This window comes from Phlebotomus papatasi, chromosome 3, assembly GCF_024763615.1.
Source record: "Phlebotomus papatasi isolate M1 chromosome 3, Ppap_2.1, whole genome shotgun sequence".
Classification (NCBI taxonomy): Eukaryota; Metazoa; Arthropoda; class Insecta; order Diptera; family Psychodidae; genus Phlebotomus; species Phlebotomus papatasi.
In genome coordinates, this window is record NC_077224.1 from 16228288 (window position 1) to 16242810 (window position 14523).

At 35.7% G+C, this 14523-nt stretch overlaps 3 protein-coding genes across 5 annotated transcripts in view; 2 read left to right on the forward strand and 1 right to left on the reverse strand.

Moving 5' to 3' along the window:
- The first annotated feature begins 1764 nt into the window (after positions 1-1764).
- On the forward strand, positions 1765-3174 carry LOC129807877 (WD repeat-containing protein 18). The gene has a single exon (XM_055857474.1). The coding sequence runs from the start codon at positions 1878-1880 to the stop codon at positions 3138-3140; it is 1263 nt and encodes a 420-aa protein (XP_055713449.1). The 5' UTR covers positions 1765-1877; the 3' UTR covers positions 3141-3174.
- A 2612-nt stretch (positions 3175-5786) lies between these two features.
- The window catches only part of LOC129807893 (5-demethoxyubiquinone hydroxylase, mitochondrial), a 37328-nt gene continuing 28591 nt past the window's right edge, over positions 5787-14523 (forward strand). The window contains exons 1-3 of one of the 2 annotated variants that reach the window (XM_055857492.1): positions 5787-6035; positions 6659-6810; positions 11879-12354. In XM_055857492.1, coding sequence (XP_055713467.1) covers positions 6675-6810; positions 11879-12306 — 564 coding nt within the window. In that variant the 5' untranslated portion in view covers positions 5787-6035; positions 6659-6674 and the 3' untranslated portion in view covers positions 12307-12354. Of the gene's footprint in view, positions 6036-6658; positions 6811-11878; positions 12355-14523 lie in introns of those variants that run through there. The other variant, XM_055857493.1, reaches the window with a different exon arrangement.
- Positions 6041-14523, reverse strand: part of LOC129807880 (protein shifted-like) — a 31225-nt gene continuing 22742 nt past the window's right edge. For both annotated transcript variants that reach the window (XM_055857477.1, XM_055857476.1), the window contains exons 5-7: positions 12374-12574; positions 6524-6619; positions 6041-6450 (exon numbers count right to left, since the gene is read on the reverse strand). In XM_055857477.1, coding sequence (XP_055713452.1) covers positions 6194-6450; positions 6524-6619; positions 12374-12574 — 554 coding nt within the window. In that variant the 3' untranslated portion in view covers positions 6041-6193. The remainder of the gene's footprint in view (positions 6451-6523; positions 6620-12373; positions 12575-14523) is intronic.

The window sequence follows — 14523 nt, forward strand, 5'->3', positions numbered from 1 at the left end:
TACCATGACTAAGTTAAAGATTAATTTTATGTATTAAAATTGAAAGTGAATTTCAAATAAATTCCTCAATTCGACCGGTCGACGAATCATAGCAAGTGAAGGTTTTTTCACTTGAATGTTGTTCTATTCTTTGGAAAGAATTCATAAAAGTGTGTTTCCCTATTTATTTTAAGGACTAACTAAATTTTAAGTGCTATTCATGATGTGTTAAACAAGTCAAAGGTAAATTAATATCAGTCACTTTATAGTTTTGTGGTTTGTTTAATTTTAAGAAAAAATGGGTGATCGAGTAGACGTAGAGGAGTCCCAGGCAGTTGAGTAGAGGAACGAGATGAACACTTCGCATTTCTGAAACATTTTAATTTTTTTATAATTTAAAATTATATAATGGCTAAGTGAAGTTCACAATTAGATAGATAAGGATCTAGTCTATAGTTTTAGGCAAAAACCCTATCAAAAAACACAAATTATAACTGTTTTTTCATAAGTTTTTCACAAAATCTATCCTTAAGTGGTCGACATAGGATACTTTACCTTATTGTATCTGAGAACGAGATCTTTCTAACGATGGGTCCCATCCGTTTCTACACCAAGCCACTGTATCCGGACCCTTACTATATCTATATAGACCGGACTCTGTCTGTAATGTTTATTACCCGATTTCAATAAACTTTTTTTTCTTCCGTTGGCCTTCTGCACTTAGACTCCTTAGACTATTTAAAATAGAAAATATTTGCTCGCCGCGACTCTTTATTTTACACCCAAAATTTAATTCACAATAGAATTTTCACGCATTCCGAGTTGCAAGCACCCCGAGTTACACGCATTTCGAGGTCGCCTGTAAAGAATCTTAGCTACCATAAGCTTATCTAGGTTTATCACTGGTTTTACATCGTAATACTCCAAAAAAAGTCAATTAAACTTTTTGTTATTTATGTGGGAAATAATTTGGAAGAAAATATTCATGAAAACCTAGTAGTCCAGTTTTGTGAGAAATTTTGAGTCTTGTTCAATTGTTCAAAGAATGAAGACGAATTTCAATTGTGAAGATATAATCGTTGAAATACAGTTAATTTGTTAAATTTAAAGAAGATTTCCCTAATGTTCAACGTTTTTCCGAATCCTATTAGCACTCTTCGGAAACCGATCTAGTCACCGACTCTATAGAAAAAAAAATTATGTCAGGGGGGTGTAGTCACCCCACCTTACTATATAATACGACAGACGTAATAAATTCCAGAGCATTTATTACGTACGTACTTAAAACAGATAAAACACTGTTGCCGATACAAGGCCCGCTCACTAATCCGGATCGCCGTAATCCGGACGAGTTATCGGCGGTTACATTTAAAATAATTTTTAAATGTAAATTTAGATTGTTCACCAATGAAAATGATTTATCTTGTAAAGTTTTTGTTTAATAAATGAAGAATAATAGCATAGAATTCTCTAATTATGTCTTTTTAAGCTTCTTTAAAACTTTTATTTTAATTTTGCAAAAAAAAAACTTGTATTATATTTTCGAGACGTTGAAACAAATTCAAAAAAATCATCCAGATTACGAAGCGGATATCTGTCATATTGTCTCCGAATCATTAGGATAACGAAGCGGGCACTGTAATACGACAGACGTAATAAATTCCAGAACATTTATTACGTACGTGCTTAAAACAGCTAAAACACGGTTGTCGATATTTATTGATCCTGTTTTTAACAGTGTACTTGCAAGTGTATTTTGTGTTGTAAAAAACTTTTGGTAATTTCTTCAGGTTAGTGTAAAAATGTCGGGCGAATTGTCAAAAACTTTGTTTACATCTCGCCCAGCCACGTGAATTTTCATATCAAAATTGCTGTGGTGGATAAATTAGAGATAAGGAATGAGCGTGATGAATAAGTCCATGGAGATTGCAATAACGTGTGATTTGAGTGGTGCACTGTTTACGTGCTGTGTGTGGGATGCAAAAACAGGGAACCATTTGATGGTTTATCGGGGTGGTGGAGCAGTCAATCCGCGCTGTCTTGGGCTTCTGGACAACAAATTCTTGATCACATCGGACGCCCACAAACCTCTGTTGCACATTTGGCCGATTAATAGTCAGGAACAGGTGAAGAATAAGCGTTTTGTGATGCCGGGATGTGTGTCAGCGTTGGCAGTATCACCGGATGGATGTTTTATTGTGGCATCAGTGGCTGAGGTTGTCTATGTGTGGCATTTCCTGACCGGGAAGATGGTAGCATCACTGGGTAGGCATTTCCAGAGCATCACTGTTATTAAATTCCACCAGAATGGTTCGCATTTTGTGACGGGAGGACAGGATGGGATGGTGCTAGTGTGGCAATTGGCACAGTGTGTGGATCTCGATAGGAGTGTGACCATCGAGCCACTGTATAAATTCACACATCACTCACTTCCAGTGCAAGACGTCCATGTGGGTGTTGGGGCATCAGGGACTCTGATCTATTCGGTATCAATGGATAGGACGTGCAAAGTTTATGATTTCTCCAGTGGGAATTTGGTGATGGATCTTGTGTTCCAGGAATCCCTGACGGCCATTACGGTGGATAAGGCGGAATCTAGGGCTGTGGTGGGTACAGTCGAAGGGCCCATCTATGAAGTTAAATTGAATTCACCGCCGAGATCGAGGGAAATTCATATGGATTCAAATGATGTTAGGAGTGTTTTTATGGGTCATACGGGATCCGTGACGTGCCTATCCATATCACTGGATGGTGTGACCCTGCTGTCAGGTGGTGAAGATACCAATGTATGTGTCTGGCACATTCCCACAAAACAACTCATCCGGATTATATCCCATAAGGCAGCCGTGACCAATGCTTTCTTCACCCTCACGCCTTGCACCATGTTCGATGAGGATGTGGAGCATCAGCTGGCCACAAATAACTTCCAGCGCATGATGGAGACTGTGGAGAAATTTGAGGAGTTGACAATCGATGTGGAAGCTCCTCCAACTGACCATTTGGCTACTACCAATCAGAATGCCGCTTCGGCATCTCAGCACACCGTCAGTGACAACAATAGTTCCGGAGATGCTCAACAGCATGAGTATTACATACGACAGCTGCGAAAAATCAATACAGATCTCTACAAGTACATTGTTGATAATCAATTGGGAAAATAAATTCCACATTTAAAGCATTTCCTGAAGCGGAAAATTGCATTTTTCATTTTTGTCCGGGAAAGCCCTGGTTCTGGCAGCTCTCCTGCGCTCCCAACAGTGTTGCCAACACTTCGGTGACAGTTCCTCCTGGAGATGCTCAAATCTCCCAAAAATCTCCTAAATTTTAAATGCTTGAATTTGAATATTCACCGGGAGTCATGGGCGTACCTAGCTAGGAGCAGGGGGGCAGCTGCCCCCTAGAAGCGTCAAAAAAATCAAAAGAAAGTGAAAAGTAAAAAAAAAATATTTATTCAGCAAAAAAAAATAGTTTGGCCAGTAAAAAAATCCAAATCTTTCCAAAAATGGGCCTAATTTTTCAATTCATAAAGATCGAAATTTCATGAAAATTTTATTGCTTTTAAAGTTGTATAACCCGTCAAATAATTTCGTCAGATATCTTTAAGTTTTCTGCAGAAAATATCTACATCTCTGCCGAGAAATCTGTAGATATTCCTACGAATTTTATTTGAGCTTGGGACGAAATTCGTCAGAAATTTTTGCAGATTTTCTGACGAATCCTGGTGCATACTCTGACGAATTCTTGTAGATATTTTGCCGATTTTCTGTAGATTTTTCTACATTCCAGACTTTCCAGACAGATGTGTCAGAAAAGATGGAATATTTTTCACTGAAGTTTGCAAAATTCTATAGAGTTATCCTTAGTGATATCACAGTGTTTATATAAAATAAAGAATTCTGCGACGCCGTGTTCTAAGTAGAGAATAGTGAAGTGAAAACTTTAAGCAGAATGTCAACCTAAATTTCGTGTTTTTGTATCATACAATTGGCGATTTTTAAGAAATTAGTATTTTTGCTCGCATTTTTTTACTTATCTAAAATGTGTACTCGGTAATGCTTGTTAAGCGGAGCATACCATTTTCTTTATAACTTCTACAGTTTCTTCATAAATCAACAATATTTTTGTGAAGTAATGGAGGTTATGCAGATTTTCTAGGGAGAAATTCTGCCGAAAATCTATAGATTTTCTACGCAGAAATTCTGCCGAAAATCTACAGATTTTCTCTGAATGTACTAGAATATACCGTTAAAATTCAAAAAACCTCCGAGTAAAATCGGCAGGTAGAGCAATGATTTGACGAGAAATTTAGTCACTTCTCAAATTTGATGTTTTACTGCTCATTTGTAGAGGGTCAATACAGAAATGAACTTATAAAAACTCAAAAACTATTAAAAGCCCAATGGGAAGGGGAGGCAGGACAAGCCTCTTGTCCGTTACTGTTCAAGAATTAAAAAAAGTGTAAAAATGGGCAAATATTTCGTAATTATTTTTGCTTTCTTTTTCTAACGTAATTTCATTAATAAATTTATTCAGTAATATATTTTTTGAAAAGAAGGAATTTGTCACGTTTTTCACATATTTAAAGGATATTTAAGAATTTTTAACGAAAGCCTAAATATTCACAGAGAAAGTAAAAATATAGTGTTAGAATATGTTTTAGAAAAGTCGTCCTTGAGTCTTCTAAAAATGGTTTTGTTATCACTAACGGTTCACCATATGAGAAGAAAGCAAGTTTCTTGAAATGATTCCACCGATTATTTTTAATAATCTTTTTCTTTATGGCCTATTTGGGAACTGTTTTCGTCAAAAATTGCATTTCTGCCAGAATTCTGACGTTTCCACCTAGAGAAACGCAGAAAATTTCCTTCTGTTTTTTTGAAAATTACTCCAAATATGTAGAGGCGTTAAGACATCTTAAAAACTTGTCGTGATGGACCTCTAATTTCCTCGGGGGATATGCTTAAAAAAAAGCACCAAGGACTGCGAAAGTTTATTTGAAGCCATCAAATGGAGCAGTCAGGCGTGAAATTTAAGAAATTAAAACTGAGGTCGTTTATTGGTTTTGAACTTTGATCTGTTGAGGGGCTGAAAATGCGGGTCAAAAAAGCTGAAAATAGCATATTTTCTAACTTTTTTTTCTCAACATAATAAAAATTTTATTTAATTCAAGCTCCTAGGCAAAAAATCATAACATTTAAACTATATTTTTTACATTTTTATTTAAAAAAAATAAAAATTCGGCCGTTAGAATCTGAGAGTCCAAATGTGTAATTTGTGTATTTGAATCATTTTATATTCAAAATTTGTTCTATTTGTTTATAAAAAGGTAGACTTGGCCCACAAAATTAGAAATAAATTGATTTATAGCATTAATGCAAAAAATTAATGCGATTTTCTCTTTAATTTTTTAATGTGAAAAATATTTATGCTTTAGGTAAATTTAAACTTATTTTTGCAGGCCATGTTCACTTCTTTATCAATAAATAGAAAAACCCCAAATATTAAGTGACTCAAAGACACAAACAACATATTTGGACGCTCACAAGCGACAATTTGTGAATCATATTAAAATTTTAATGCGCAGTGTGATAACGCCGTTAGATAATGTTTGTTGCAATTTTTCTGATAAATTTTATAGATAATTTCGATAATTTCTAAAAAAAAATATCCTAAATAATTCTCCTAACTCTCTGCCTAACTCTTAAGATCTAGACTAGATCAAAATTTTCGGACCTAAATGCCCACTCGAATCTCCTAAATAAGAAATCTTCTAGAGTTGGCAACACTGGCTCCCAAACTCCCAAACTGTCATGCCATTCGACGCCATTGAAGCTGTCAAGTGAACTTGCACTATTGTTTTTTCTCGGGATTTTCCTCCTTTAAATCCAAAGTTTCTACTCAATAGTGCTTCTAATCTCTAGCTGAATTGTCCAAATAGTGATTAACACTGAAATTCCGCAAAAGAACATTGTAAATCCAAAGAAAAACCTCAAGTACCTCCAACCTAACCTCACTTTCACTCATCAGTAAATTTATTCCCGGAAAAAGAGTCCCAGGTAAGTTTCTTTTCAAAGTAAATTTATTATCACATTAGAGATAGAGTATAAGAGGGAATCCAAAGGGCAGATAGACACAGAGGATAGAGTCCAATCGGGATTGATAGGGTTGACATTATAATGGGGGAGGGATATAAGCCATTTTCCCGGAAGAAGATTCACCGCCTTCCTTTTGGGGTACTGCGATAACTGGGACGACTGTGTTTCTCCCTACGTGCACAGAATTTCCCATACCATCCCTCGAAGCAGTGACACTTGTGATCAGGCATACAAACACCCCTTTTGCAAGGTTTCTTGCATGTTGATCTCTGCCTCCGGCCAACTTCACAGTGCTCCCCGGAAATTCCAGCTGGGCATCGGCACTTGTTGGGTCCAATACACTTTCCATTGTTCTGGCAGGGGATTGTGCACTTTGCTAAATACACAGAAAAAAACATTAGTCCTCAAATCTCTAAAAAAACCCACTTTCATCCAAAGGAATTACTCACAGATTTCACATCGAAGTCCAAGGTATCCCTTGGGACATTCACACTTATCCTTCTGGATGCACTTGCCACCATTCAGACACTTTTCCGTGCAAATACCTGAAATGAGAGACAAAATTTGTCAAATGTTAATTTCAGTGCAAAAGAGAGAGAGATGTCGAGGGTGATTCATGTGTCCAGGAGAATGCTCCACAAGAGACCAACTCCCCTCATTGATGAGATAATTCGTGTTGATCATGCAGGGGAGTTGGGAGCTGATCGAATCTATGCCGGACAAATGGCTATTTTGGGTAAGAAAACCAATGATAAGCTTGTTTTTTTCGCTTTATAATAGGTGAGATTCTTATCATGAACTAACCGGGAATTCGCGAAATTTTGGTTTTCTAATTTACCCGGAAAAAGAGGTTATTTTGAGGTTATTCTAGGGTTATGGTATTAATTTTATTATAGTGGTTTCAAAGACTCGACTGGTCACTCTTTTGTACCTATATTCTTTATTTTGGTGTCCTTAATAAAGGACAGTAAAGCTCCAGGTTAGGATAACTTAATAATAGAGGAAAAGATGTGATTTTGAGGTTATTTTAAGGTTATGGTAACTACTAATTAAATAAAAGAGACTTAAAAGTCTTTAAGAACTAGCGCAATCTCAAATTGATCGAAAAATTTAAGGTTATATTGAACCTAACCTCAAAAAAGTCAAAATTTCCTTTGTATAGTAATATATTTTAAATTGTTTTTTAAATCAAATTTTGATGAGTTTACTTAAACAACCTCATTTCCATTTATAAATCTTCTATCAAATAGGAAAATCAGGATCACTAATTGTTTATTAATTTAATTTCTACCGAATTTTCATTAAATTTGAAAGGTTATGCTTAGTATAACCTCACACTTTAAATCCATTTTTTTTAATTTTTCAAACTAGTGGAGAGAAGTTTAATCATCATTGCGAAATTTTTACAACTAATTAAATTGTTTTATAGTCAAAAAAGAGAAAAAAAGCCCGTAATCATACGATAAAACAACAGAAATATCAAGCACACTAAAATATGTGAAAAAGTAACAAGGCCATTTTATTATTATTTAGTTGACTTGGAAAAATGTAATTTGTTTGGCTATTATCGTCTAATTGCTCGAGCTTAAAAATAATCTGCAGTGTAACTGTGAGATTAGGCTAAACATAGCCTTATGAAAATTATTTAGAACTTTGAAAGAAAATTAAAAATTGCGTGAGATTTATTTTTATATATAAATTTATCCATTTGACAGAAAAATAGAGTAATATAGTACAGTAGACTCTCACTCAATCGGCTCTTTTTCAATCGGGCGACAAATTTTGTTGACAATTTTCACGTTTAATTATGAAGCTAATTCGCTCAAATTCGCTGTAGTTCTTCCTATTTTATCGTGATTCTTTATAATTGAGCACTTTTTGTGGAATTTACAAAGATTTTGACGCTCAATTCTATCGCTAAACCGGACGACATTTTGCTCCATATTCCCGATTGAGAGAGAGTCTACTGTACCTTATTTTTTGTTAATTGAAAAATGATTAATTCAAGAAATTTTAGGTTATGTAAAGCATAACCTCAAAAATTAATATTTATTTTATTCAGACATTCATCTGAAAAATCTGTAAATTTAAAATATAATTTTTTAAGAACATTCGTAAGAGAATACAAATTTCATACAATTAAGCTTAATTTTAAAAATCAAAAACATAATTTTTGCCCTAAATAACTTGTGTATAGTAAGATGGGGTAAACTTAAAACGCTTGTTTTTGGACTGATGCAATTCTTTTTTACTTCTTCTAAATCCATAGAATTATTCACTGTTTCATTCAGAAACATAATAATTAAAAAAAAATCAAAAATATTAAAGAAAATTTATAAAATAATGATAATACTGAAATAAGTCAGCATGCACTAAGTGGATCGTCTTTTCGCTAATTCACTTTTAATTAAACCTTTGGATTTTAAAATACTTTTTTCACAAGTAAAAAACAATAAATGTTTTCAATCAACCAGCTGTCAATAGCGAAAATCTCACTGCTAGAAAATTTTTAGTAAAGAACCCAGCTGGTACAAGAATGAAATGAGTTGATTACACTCACTTATTTAATGAATAAAAATATTATATTTTCTTTTTCTCAAACTTGAACAGTTATATTATGTTACTGTAGTGACTATATTACGGAAATAAAAATAAAAATGTTATTTTAAGTGGATTAGGCATAAACGATCCAGATAGCGAAGCGCCCGGATTAGCACACTCGACTATATATGGATTTTTATTACATAGGGAACAATTTGTCTTAGTTACAGTCTATTCTGTTGCCTATAAGAAATTACTAATTAATAATTTAGCTTTAAATCATAAAAAATCTTTTACGATTTTCATTTTTGGAGGTTAGGTTGAACCGTTTGAACGCAACCTAATTTTATAAAATTTACCAAATAAGAGAATCAGGACCATAATTGAAAAGTAAATCATAATACCGTACAAGAATTAATTATTCCTGTCTAAACCGGTTTAATCGGTTGGAAACGGTACATTCTTAACCCTTTAACATCGAATCAGACTCTGTTGGACTTTCCAAGGTTAGATGAAAGACTTTTCATTGATTATGTTTCTTAGTTTATTTTTTATTGTTGATTTTCTGTCCGTATAAAGTGTCTAGTCGTTAAAGGGTCAATCATCAAATTCGGTCTTTGTACACCTCATTTTTTCTCCTTTACTTGTATGAAAAGCGTAAGTGAGACGTGTTCTAAAACTTCACAATGTCACAAGACATTCATTTCTGATTTAATTGTTCAAGTTCTGACAATTAATATAAAAAGAGATGGAAAAGCGTCCCAGCTATGCGCAATGCTCGAACTCTCGAGATTGAGCTTACCATAAATTAGTTTTTCGCGTGATCTTTTGGTACTTACTGATCTACTAGAGATCAAATTGATTCATAAAACACAAAAGCATTTAAAAACAAAAAATCGGTACTTAACCGATTCACAACCGATGAAGACCGATACAGCCGGGTTCGAAATCTCAATACCTTTAAAAAAATCAAATTTAACGAAATCGGTTGAAAAATGGACCCTCCAAAGTTCTTGACCTTTGACTATCTCTAAAACCGCGCATGGTTGTGTGTGCTTTCCACTCCTAAAGCCTTTGAGCTTATATTTCAAAAAAGGAGATTATTTAGAAAGTTTCTGAAAAATGTTGAAAATTCATTGAAAAAGATTGGGCCAATTTTGAGAAAAACCGGAAAAACATAGTTTAGGAGGGGATATTGTTTTTTTTTTGTTGGGGGTCATCGAAGACTGGAAGTCAATATCTCTTACCGTTTAAGTTCCAGAACAGTCACAAGTTAAAAGAAAAGACGATTATCTCTGCTCTCTCTTTGAGCGAGCAGTAAAATTATAGCCAATTTTAACTTTATTAGGGTGGAATCACCAGTTCTCGCCAGTGCTCCACTTCTCGCCACTTTTTGTATTGTTTCTGCTTCTACGCATAGAATCGAAAAATAATAATTATTCGTTTTGGATTCACGGTTTTGATCACTTTTTAGAGCAATATTTTAAGCAAGTGCATCGAATCCAACATCTCTTACCAAATGTACTAAGTGTCGTCAAATTTTCATCAGGCCAAAAATACCTATTTGGGTAAATAATTTGTCTATTGAATATTTAATTGCACTTGTGGAATACATAAAATTTGTATTTAGTCAATTAATATTTCATTTTATATTATTTTTGTATAAAAATGAGGCATGGCGAGAAGTGGTAATATTCTGGAACTGATTTTACCACCTGTCGCCATATCTTTTCAATAGGCGACGCTAACTTCACTTCGTACATTCTCAGTTGTCAAATCTGCATTGTTTACTTTCTGCAAAAGCCCCATAATTTGATTTCTCAAATAAAAGTGAAGAAAAATCATTTAAAGAGAGTAATAATAAAGTGATCACAAGGAAAGAGAAATGGTGAATGTATTCTTTTCATAGCATTGCCTAAAATAACCGAGTGTGGTTCTTTTCAAGTGGGTGGCGAGAAGTGGTTACAAATTTTACAAAACTGGCGAAAAGTGGTAAAAAGTGGCGACGAAATGGTTATTTTTGCATTACTAATAAAAATCAGTTTTTTAAGTAGTCCAGCGTTATGTTCTAGGATTATTGTTTTCACGTATCTAGAGCCAATACATCTAAGTAACTTTGTGTCAAATTTGACTTATCTTGTAACAAGGATTCAAAAGTTATGATTAAATGAATTTAATTTTTTCCTAAACATGGCGATAGCCGGTTATTCCACCCTATACGAAAATGTCAGGTAGATGTCAAAAGGGTTTAAAACAGGCCTGAGCTAAAAGAAAAGCCGAAGAGAATTTGGTGGTGCCTGTTGGCATTCTTTGAAATGCCGCGAAAATTCACGTAGAGAAAATGAGAGGTTTTTTAATGTGAAAATTGTTTAATTCCTTAGAGTTAAGTCATTTTCACAAGAAAATGCTTTTTATAATTCAGTTGAATACAGTTATTTGAGTTAATTGTGAATAATTGTCGATATTACAACAAAAACATTGGGATGAAATTTTGAGCTGGAAGACTCATATTCTTTTGAGCTGTCCCAAAATTCAGGATAGATTTGAGAAAAATCCTTTGGTACAACATTATTTTGATTAATAGGGAATGCAAAAGTACATATTACAAGAAGGGACACGACCTGCTAAGAAGCATAAAATAGAGAAGAAAATATTTTGTAGCATTTTAGAAATTTTTTGCAACCGCGACGTCTCCAGACGTTTGTAAAGTGAGTTATTTGTGTCTCTATCTCTCTCTCACAGTTGAATTGCGCGCGATTTAAGAACTTTCCATTTGAAGTGATATTTGCATTTAATTTCTTTGTATTTCTGCAAGATTCAAGTAAAAGGATGTGTAGTGTCTTTGTCTTCCGACAAAGATATCAAGAAGACAATTTCTTTCTATATGAGTTTTTTATTTCTGTTATGTGTTTTTGGCGCAAAAATATTTATCATGGCACCGTGAATGAGCGGGATTAGTGTTGCCAGTATGGCTGTCTGTAATTTCCATTAAAATTATCAACACCCGATATTACACGACTTTTAACGAGCACAGGTCTGGTTTAAAACAAAACGCCTGACAATTAGATGGCGCTGCTCATTGATTATCTTGTTCGTGCTCTTGTGGATTTAATTGATGCAACTCTCTAATTTGAGACCAATCCGATGACTAGTATTTCGTGGCGACTTACAATAGCTGGGAGATAAATAAGAATCTCACCTAATCTACCTTGAAATTAAATTATGCCTGAAGTGTTAATGGATTTGTGGGATTTGTGTGGCAGGAAATTCAAAGATGGGCCCCACAATTCAGCATATGTGGGATCAGGAGAAGGAACACAGACGAAAATTTGAGGTTTTGATCAATAAATATCGCGTAAGACCAACAGTAATGACTCCTCTTTGGAATGTGATGGGATTTGCTTTGGGGGCAGGAACAGCCCTTCTAGGCGAAAAGGCTGCAATGGCATGCACTGTGGCTGTTGAAACTGTGATTATGGATCACTACAATGATCAGCTGCGACAGCTGATGGCCGATCCAACGACAGATCAGGATCTCCTGGCCACAATTACAAAGTTCCGAGATGAAGAGCAAGAGCATCATGATATAGGGATTGACTGTGGAGCTGAACAGGCACCCTTCTACCAAGCTATCACTGAAGTCATTAAAGTGGGATGTAAGACAGCAATTGCCATCTCCAAAAAGGTGTAAATGTCTTTTGTAATGTTCCCAGGAAACATGGAAGTATTTTCTAGCAAATTTCTTTGGTTTTACTTACCCCCTTCACAGTGGCGTCCCTGGTAGCCTTTGGGGCAGGAGCATATGGCTGGAGCTGTGCAATTCCCGCCGTTCTGGCACTGTGGGTAGCATAGGGCCTGGGTACAGTACTGTCCCATGTAGCCCTCTGGACATTGGCAAATCTTTTCGTGATTGCACCAACCGTTATTTGCGCACTTCTTATCACATTCTGGATCTGGACCTGTGGGTGGGTGTCGGTCAGGGGAATATTTAATTCAGTTGATAATTTTGTGAATCTAATGGCGATGCCTCAGCACTGTTAGCTTATCAGCTGCTTAAGCTTTAAGTTAGTGGCATTTGAAATGTGTGGAAAAGCTTTATTAACCATTTTAGGGCATGTAAATTTTTCCCATTTATTAAGAAATTCATACAGTTCCTGGCCATAAATATTGGAGCACTTATACTGTCAAGCAGAGCGATTGCACTTAGAATTTCCCTTGCTTTGCTTTACTTTTTTAGTTACTCATAAACTTTTTATTACCATTTTATAATTGATTCAAATGGTTTCAAGGTTGTCACGGAATTAAAGTCCTTTTTGACCTAACCTAAAAGATCTTTGACGATTTTAGGTTAGAGTCAACATAACCTTACAACTTCAGGAATGAAAAGGAAAAAAACATCAGTTTATTGAAATTAATGAACATAAGAAAGTGTCTGATATTTTTAATTACCAGCGGAAAGTACTTTCCCTTCGAACGTTCATGCCTTCGTATAATGTGAATTTTCTTTTATTTTTCCTGAGAGATTTACACATTTCTACTAAATATTAGTTAGTTTATTATCAATTATTGATAATTATGTGATAATTTTGGGTAAATCTCTTAGGAAAAATAAAAGAACTCACATTATTCGAAGGCATGAACGTTCGAAGGCAGAGTACTTTTCCCTATAAAAAGCCACGTTTCTTTAGAAGCCACGCATGCTTGTATGTATTTTCCACTCCCAAAGCCTCTGAGCTTATATTTCAAAAAAAGAGATTACTTAGAAAGTTTCTGAAAAATTCCAATTTTAAAGCTTAAGTGCCACACAGAGATTTTAATAAAATGACATGTGAATGATTTAAGCGAAGTGAAACGTTAGGAAGCACTAGGCAATCTGATAACCGCTAGGAAACCCGGGGAATGCTAAGAAATCCGGGTAATGCTAAGTAAACCGGGATGGCTAGGAGCCCTACGGAACGCTAGGAAGTTTTGAGAATGCAAGGACACCCAGGGAACGCTAAGAAACCTGAGGAATGCTGAGAAAATCGGGCATTGCTAGGTACCCTGGGAACGTTGGATAGCTTTGATGGCTTTGATAGTGCTAGAAAACCCAGGGAACGCTAGAAAGCCCTCAGAATGCTAGAAAACTCGGGGAATGCTAAGTAAACCGGGGATCAGTAAGAACCCTTGGGAACGCTATGACGCTCTGAGAATGCACGGAAATTCAGGGAACGCTAGGAAACCCGGGGAGCGCTATCAAATACTGAAAATGCTAGAGAAACATTGAGAATGCTAGAAAGGTCGGGGAACGCTGGGAAATCCAAAGAATTCTGAGAAACTCGGGAATGGCTAGGTACTCTGGGAACGCTGGAAAGCTTTGATAATGCTAGGAAATCCAGGGAACGCTAGAAAGCCTTCAGAATGCTAGGAAACCCGGGGAGTTATAAGAAATCCGGGTAATACTAAGTAAACCGGGGATTGCTAGGATCCCTATGGAACGCTAGGAAGTATTGAGAATGCAAGGACACCTAGGGAGCGCTAAGAAACCCGAAGAATGCCGAGAAACTCGGGGACCACTAGGTACCCTGGGAACGCTGGAAAACTTTGATAATCCTAGGAAACCCAGGGAATGTTAAGAAATCCGAGGAATGCTAAGTAAACCGGGGATCGCTAGGAGCCCTGGGGAACGCTAGGAAGTTCTAAAAACGCACTGAAATCCAGGGGACGCTAGGAAACCCGGGGAGCGCTATGAAATCCTAGAAATGCTAGAAAGCCTTGAGAATGCTAGAAAGTTCGGGGAACTCTGGGAATCCCGAGGAATGCCGAGAAACACGGGGATCGCTAGGTACCTTGGGAACGCTGGAAAGCTTTGATAATGCTAGGAAACTCACTAGAAAGCCCTCAGAATACTAAGAATTCTAGGGAATAC